This window comes from Durio zibethinus, chromosome 13 (genome assembly GCF_047325235.1).
Source record: "Durio zibethinus cultivar Kanyao isolate XHJ-2024 chromosome 13, ASM4732523v1, whole genome shotgun sequence".
Taxonomy (NCBI): domain Eukaryota; kingdom Viridiplantae; phylum Streptophyta; class Magnoliopsida; order Malvales; family Malvaceae; genus Durio; species Durio zibethinus.
The window spans coordinates 5487267-5494936 of NC_143174.1; the positions used below are offsets into that span (position 1 = coordinate 5487267).

A 7670-nucleotide genomic window follows, 5' to 3' on the forward strand; every position below is an offset into this window, starting at 1 on the left:
CACTGTTTTACTTCTTTTCGTGAGGAATTATGAAACCCCTTTCCCACTTGAATTTGCCAACTCAGCTATTATTAAAATGCCCCCATTCCAATGACCCAATTCCAATCGAATTACGGCTAGTAATAATCACTTACCTGCACTGCCGTTGAAAAAAATATCAAGACTTTAGTTTTATAGATGTTTTTGTTTATTATTTTAAAAGTAAACAAAACAAAAAATAAATAACAAAAAACATATTTGACAACAAAATAATTATCAACTGAAGTAAAAAAGGGCCCATCATCAAGATTTTCTCAATGAAATTAAGCCAAAAATCAACAGTGAGTAGTAGTGGTTATGATGAATTTCACTAGCAATAGCTCCTCCATCAATCCTAATCACCTAAAATCCAAACCATTGAGAAGATAAACTTGTTTGCTATATCAAATTTCTGAATTCTTCGTTATTAGGACAGGGTGACAACGACAAGAATGAGAAGAGGCTGTCACCTCTACAGCACCTAAAGTAATCACTAACCTCCACGTCAAATTTCCTCCTTTGTACATTGACAAAAATGTTGATGATTTTACTTACATTATAATTTAAGTTAATAAATCAAATTTAGCCAAAATGGGGACAGCAATTGGCCAGCTATTTTGCATGTAAATTGGGGCAAATGATCTGACATTATAACTCCAGTAGTTATTAATTCTTTTTTTAAAATTTTATCATAGCCTTGTAATAGAAAAAAAAATTCAAATCCTATATCTGCTGATGTTATTTTTTGATAATCGTTTGTATAAATCAAGTTTCGAATTCTTAAATGTTTTCTTTTAATGTTAACTCAATACTCGTATCAAGTAATCAACCAATGAAATTCCTTGGTGGTCCTTCAAACACCACTAGATGTTGCATAAAAGATAATAAAGTAATCTACTAATTATAGCCTAATCAGTCAAACCATAAGGAAAATTTTTTTAAAAATAAAATAAAATCAGATAATAATGAGGTTTCATCCAATTAATCTTGGCAACAACCAACAAAGAAGTTAGGAGACAAACATCTGTGTTCATGTGGCAGGCGGAGCAATTTGAAAGAGGTGGGAGTGCAGGCAGCACATGTACACCTAACATGATTTAAGATTACCACAAGGGCAGCATCACCCATAAAACACAAATATCAGAATCAAAATTTAAATATTTAAAAGTCTGACTAGGGTTTAAAGACTGAAAGTGAAAGGAGTGAGTGAGTGGTACCCAGACACCATTCATATAAATTGTCAGACCCATGTGAAAGTGTGGCCCTTACCCATTCATGTCCACCTAAAAGAAACCACAAAATGAGACAAAAGTGTCCCCAAAAGTTATCCTTTAATCACATGAAAGAACAACCTTTCCTTTAACCTTTTTTTTTTTTTTTTGTAAGTATTTTTTTCCGGTTGTGCTTGTTTCATAATCTAATGGTTTGACAGATACTGTAATAACAACAACAAGAACTTTAAAAAATAAATAAAAAAGTAGCAGTAACAGCTTTTGCCCTCCACTTCAGTCCCTTGCACTCCTTTTCCTTTTTGGGTCTCCAGATCAGTATAGTAGTTATGCTTCTGCTACAGTACTTCATAACTTCTTGGGGTCTGCTTCGTACAGATTTTACTTATATATAATTCCTTTTTTCACCTCACTTTGAAAAAAGGAGGGTAAAAAAAAGAGTAGGAAGATTAAAAAAAGAGTAACAACTACAATATCACGTTAAAGAGTTTAACTACAGGCATTTTTTTTGGTTCTATTATATGCTGTGTGGTCCAGCGCATTCACCTACAGGAAGGGTCATAGTAGGGGAAAGAGAAAGACACCACTCCAATAAATCAGTTCCTCTGTCCTTTACCTATACAATATCATGTATCCATTTTAAGTAGTTTGTATCGATGATGATGGTGATCTTGCTGCGATCTTGTCTACGGATCTTTTTCTTTGTTGCGGGTATGCTTATTGGCTATACAGCTAGAGGATTTTTCTCTATTTTTTTTTTAATCTTTCCATGTCTATGCTTCCCAATGTTTCTGCAAAGATAGAAGGAAACAGTTCAACATCATGAGATAATTACATTTGACCAGAATTCCAACAAAATGTATGCATGTGCGTACTCCGGAAAAGTCAATTTCCTCCTTCGCTGGCCATGCTCACCTCTGCCAACTACATGCCAATGGTTCCTTGCCCGGAAGAAAACCTTTATAACAAAATTCATCCTTCGAATTAACTTTTGTAAAGGAAATTTTGTTTTTTGAATGCTGTGGCAATGAAAAGAAATGACAATTAATACCTGGGCATTTGTAGAAAACATGATTTAAGAGAAGTCATATTGAGGCTGGAGCTGTTGGCCCATGAAGGGTTACTGTTAGAAGATGTAGTTGGACATGTGGTTTTGTCGTCGACCTCTACTGAAGCGGTAGAGAAGACAGTGGGGTGATCACCAGCTGATTTCTTAGGTGAAGCAAACAGATTATCAGGGAGAATATGCTCCAAGCTGATCACATGACAAAAGGCATTAATACGCATAAACATCCATTCAAAAAGATCACCAAAAGAAAGCATAAAACAGAAGAACTATATAGAACCTGAACATTCTGTTTTCTGTTGTGGGTAAACTTTTTTTTTTTATCAACATTTAAAGGTCATGTTTTATACCTTTCGGGGAGATCACTTTCTCCAATGTTGGCCTTCTCCTCCTTGGTAATGCTATTACCATTGTCACTTTTATGATTACAAACTGGGTTAACTTCCTCCTGCTGCTTATCAGCATCCACAGCAGTAGCCAATATGGAAACCGATGCGACTGGGCTACCACCATTCTCTGCAGCAAAAAGAGAAAACCAAATTGATAAATCAAACTCCAAAGAAGTTTCGTTCAAATGGTGAACAAACCAAAGTTATTTTAAACTGTTCTCAATGGTGTTAACCTTCTGGGACTTCTTGATCAATGCCATCAGCTGGAAAAATGAGTGCTTGATCGTTGGGAGTATGGGATACAGTTGGTGAAGGAATGGGAGACCCAGTGGACAAACCATGACGGAACTGAGAATGGTAATGGTTTTTTAAGTCCAGCAGCTGCAAATTCATTAGCCTTCTTTCTTGAAACTCAATGGCTTGCCGCAAATCAGCCTGCTCCTCCAATTTCCTTCTCAATAGCATCTCTTGGGTATTGTAAAACATCCTCGGTCCTAAATAATTTCAAATCAAAATAAAAGTTCACCAACAAGTACCTCAAATTGAGATAAATTAAAGGCTGGCCTTTGTTATTGCCTTGTTTTACTCACCGAGATGCAGATCGAATGGCTCCCTGGAATCAAGAGCAGACGGACTTGAGCATGCGGAATACTCTCCTCTCTCCAATTGTTGTTGCTGATGCTGTTGCTTCCTAGAAAATTTTAATCAATTAGATAAAAGTGGGCACTATAGAAACAGCTAAAAAGACAACCATGAAAAAAATAAGAGCCTTTACTTCTCCTGGACTTTTCCCTTCTCCTTGTAAGGCTTAACAAGAACACGAGAATCACAAACAAAATGAGGATTCCCTTTAGCTAAAATGAGCTTCACTGTCTCAGGATACACAAATGTAACAAACCCAAACATCCTCTTTTGCTGGTAAGGTATTCTCACATCTTGCACAGGTCCATAGATGCTATAGGAGAAAAAAAATGGAAACAATCTTAAACCCAAAATCCCACAATGGAAACTCAACCCAAAAACCACCATGACTGACTGAATATGTAACTTGTATTACCTGAAGTAACTTGAAACATCTTCTTCTTTGAAAGTACTGTCAGCTGGAAATGTCAAATAAATCTGTCTAGAGCCTGGATTTACTGCTCCTAATCCCATTGCTGCAAAATCATTTCTTTCCGAACGGCACCGCCCAAACTTATGAAGCTCATCTCCCATCATCAATGCTGCCGCTGCTGATCTGCAACAACCAATATCAATGTCATAATGAGTCGACAAACCAGTACCCATTAACTCAAAACACTCTCAAACAACCAAAAAGTTGCATCTAAGCAGTGCAGGAACAACTAAAAAGCTATTAACAAAAATAAGCTCCATGCATTTTACCTTTGACTGTCATTTTGTTGTTGTAGAAGGAAATTAACACACTTGCTGTATGGAAAGGAAGGACCAGCCATGAACTGAGAAGCTGCAGCTAGCTTTTGTTGTTGTTGCTGTTGTTGAAGAGCTTTTGATCTAAGCAGCCCTTGGCACTGTTCCAACTCGTTGAGTTTGCTTGGTGAACCAACTAGAACAGCACCATCAGTACAATCTCCATGAACAAACCTACAGCTAGTACCATTCTTACAAAACCCCCTTGCAAAGTACAAACAAGGCTTCCATCCAACCCCAGAATTTACATCTTCCGCCCCAAAACACAGACCAGGAACTGAGAAACTCCTCCTATGTAAAGGAGAATCAGCGTAGCCAGTTGGACTCATTGCTAAGTCAAGTCGAGGGTCGTAAAAATCTTCAGGCTTTGAGTCGTTGAGAAACGAAAGATGGTCCTGGAACTGGTAGTCACCAATGAATTCATTGTCATTGCAGGTATTTCCACATGAAGCAATAGAGGGTAAAGATCCAGAGCCATTTGCACTATTACTGGTTCCATTAACAATACTAGCATAAGAAAGAGAGGAATTTGAGCTGGGACTGATGGGACGACGGCTAAGAGGAGGCCAAGTATTAGTAGATGGGGAAGAAGCGTTTGTAATCTCAAAGCCATTGGTGGTGTTGGTATTGGTAAGTCTTGAAGAAGGGATGGATAAAGGGCTCAGCCTAGAAGAAAAAGGGGAAGGAGAAGAAGGAGTGGAAGGTGTTGGTGGGTTTGAGATGGAAAGTCCTAAGTGGGTTTTGGCTTTCAGGATTAAAGAGTGGATAAGAGCTTCAGGTCCAAAGGCTAAACGTATCATTTCCTTCTCTCCATGGTCTTGAATAAGAAGATAACCCATGATTTTTGAAGCATTTTCAGGGTCCAAGTTTTGGATCCTTGAAAAAACTATCCTCGTAGCTTCATATGAATCCATGGGGAAACACAAGTTAAGAAATTTCTAAGCTAAAGTGCTAAAACTGAACCAAAATAAAAAAGCCCTTCCCTTCTAGAGAGAGAGAGAGAGAGAGAAGGAGATGATAGGGAAGAAAAGAGGATAAAAGAGTGCAAGAGTGGACTTTGCTTCAAAAGGGCAATGATGGGTGTGGGTTAGTATTATTTTATTATAATTATTTTTTGAGGCTATAAACATAAATGCAATGAATTGAACCTTCCTCTCTCAAATCCATCAAAGAAAAGAAATCCAACAAAAACAAAGAGAAAAGAAGCAAGCTTGGTGTTACAGAAGAAGAAGAACAAAAAAAAAATCGGAGGTACGTGCTTTGGAGCTGATGCTGATGCTACTTCTGCTCTTATTCTCTCTCTCTTTCCTGCTTCGAAACTTAGAACCACAAATTTTGGTGGCAGTGCAAAAACCCTCTGCAGGCAACCTTGGGAGAGTAAACCCACTCTCACTTTCTTTGTTTTTCCTTTATTTTTTTTCTTTACCTCTCGTCCCTTTCTTTCTGCTTTTTGTTCTTTAAGTTTATTTAATTTTGAAGGGTATTTGTCTTTACAGAATTGGACAAAACAAGGGTAAGAGGGGGAGTAGATTCAGATCTACCTCAAAAAACATGAAAGGGAAATGACAACACCACTCGCCTTATTTTAGAATAACTGCACGCCTAATCAATCAGCCGTTTCATTTCATTATGGATAAGTGGATACTGTAATGTCCAATCCCTTTCTTTCTTTCTTTTTTTTTTAATTTTTATTTTATTAGTATTTAATTAAATAAAAATAATAAAAAATGAAAACATTAGGATTTTGTTTGTTTCGCTTACTCTATTTCTAAGAAATTTTTTTTTTTGAAAATGTTGATATTTTATTTGAATTTTAAAATTTTGAGAATTACTCATTTGTATAAAAAATTAATACTAATAATAGTTTCCAATGCTTTCAAATTTTAAAATTGAACATATTATTTTCTTTGTTATAAATTATTAAAATAAGTTATCTTACATTTAATAAATTTTTAATATTTTATAATTTTATATTTAAATTAAACCTTATCACTTACAATTAATTAGTTTTAAATTTAATACTTAATATGGTATCAAAATTAAAATTTTTTTATTATCTTTTCTAATTTGTCATGTTAAAAGCTTCTTTCATTTTCCTATACACATGATAAGGACTTATTAAAGTGTATTATTTCATATTTAATAAAATTTTAATTCCTATAATCAAATTAAACCTAATAAATTTTTAATATATGTAGTCTTATATTCAAGTTGAACTTCTTCACTTACAGTTCATTAATTTTAAATTGAATATTTAACATAAATAAATAAAAATTTAAATTCAAATTAATATTTTTTTGATAATTAGTCAAATATTCTCTATTTATGCAAAATTAAGAGATTGAAATTTTATTTTGTCAAAATTCTCTTCTTTTGATGTACATTTGAGGGATTTAGATTTTTTTTTGTTTACATTCTCGTCCTTCAATAAAATAAACATGAACAATCTTAAAATGTGTATTCTCTTTTTGTAAAAAAGGAATACGAGACCGTTAAGTAATTTTTTAACGAATATTTTTCAAAAATATTAATTTTTTATATAATTAATTTTAAAATTATTAAATATAAAATTTAATTTGTTATTATATTTTTTAAAAATATTATATTAAAAAATAAAAAATTTTATTTACAAATGCTTTTTCTTTTAAGTGAAGGGTTAATAAAAAAACTTACAATCTAATATAAATCATCAATTTATATTTATAATATAAATTAGTTCATGACAAAATATTGTTTAATTTGAGAATAATTTGTAAACCTTAAAGATCTAGATATTATTATATTTTTCAATTTTTTAGGGTAAATACTTAAATATCAAATTTAAATGTTATTATTTTCAACTAAAAATTGAAAAAAAAAATACTATTACAAAAAATAATGTTCTTTGGACTATAAATGCCAATATATGAAATATTTAAAAAAATGAAATAACAAAGCAAGCTAATGAAAATATAAATAAAAAATAAAGAATAGTAGTAATTAGATCTAATTATTTATATATTTGTAAAATAAAAATATTAAAATTTATAAATTCATTTATTTTTTTATTAACGTATCATATAGATATGAAAATATTAATATATTTTTTTATTTCAAAAATTTTTTATATAATTATTATTAAAATTTTATATTATATTATTTTTATATTTTTTGTTTTCGTATCATTTTATTATATTTTAAGTTATTAATAATAGTAAAAAAAAAGAAAGTGAGACACACGGACTGTCACAGCGCGTAAGTAATGAACCCCTCGAGCTTCAAATTACTGCACGTTCACTTGCATCATTCTGACAAATTTCTTTTCCCGTACTGTCTGATATTTAAATTGGATTTGTCATTTAAGCAGCAAAGTTTTGGTTCTCTGCATTGCGGTCCCATGGAACACCTCAAATCTTCGCCGATTGATTTCTTTTTTAGATTTTGTGGGGGTATTTGAAAATCCATTTTCTATTGATTTGATGATTTAATTTAAATTAAAATTTAAAACAATAATAATGTAATAAATTGGCTTTTTCACTGTTTCTTTGAGCCCATCATTGG

General features: G+C 32.7%; 1 protein-coding gene across 1 annotated transcript; it reads right to left on the minus strand.

The window, feature by feature from the left end:
* Positions 1 to 1330: 1330 nt before the first annotated feature.
* LOC111303948 (zinc finger CCCH domain-containing protein 53-like) lies at positions 1331 to 5561 on the minus strand. Its single transcript, XM_022900491.2, has 9 exons — positions 4086 to 5561; positions 3760 to 3939; positions 3478 to 3657; positions 3293 to 3393; positions 2936 to 3196; positions 2664 to 2829; positions 2299 to 2502; positions 2123 to 2205; positions 1331 to 2038 (listed from the first exon to the last, which is right to left on the minus strand). Exons 1-8 carry the CDS (start codon positions 5042 to 5044, stop codon positions 2172 to 2174), a joined length of 2085 nt encoding a protein of 694 aa, XP_022756226.1. The 5' UTR covers positions 5045 to 5561; the 3' UTR covers positions 1331 to 2038; positions 2123 to 2171.
* Between the last annotated feature and the right edge of the window lie 2109 nt (positions 5562 to 7670).

What these genes read in the sequence shown, in the direction of transcription:
- LOC111303948 (XM_022900491.2), bottom strand. Translation starts at nt 5,044, where the DNA reads ATGGATTCATATGAAGCTACGAGGATAGTTTTTTCAAGGATCCAAAAC. An exon ending in GATGTTTCAAGTTACTTCAG is followed by an intron (nt 3,658 to 3,759) that starts GTAATACAAGTT and finishes TTTCTCCTATAG; the next exon opens with CATCTATGGACCTGTGCAAG. An exon ending in AAGGGAAAAGTCCAGGAGAA is followed by an intron (nt 3,394 to 3,477) that starts GTAAAGGCTCTT and finishes AAAATTTTCTAG; the next exon opens with GAAGCAACAGCATCAGCAAC.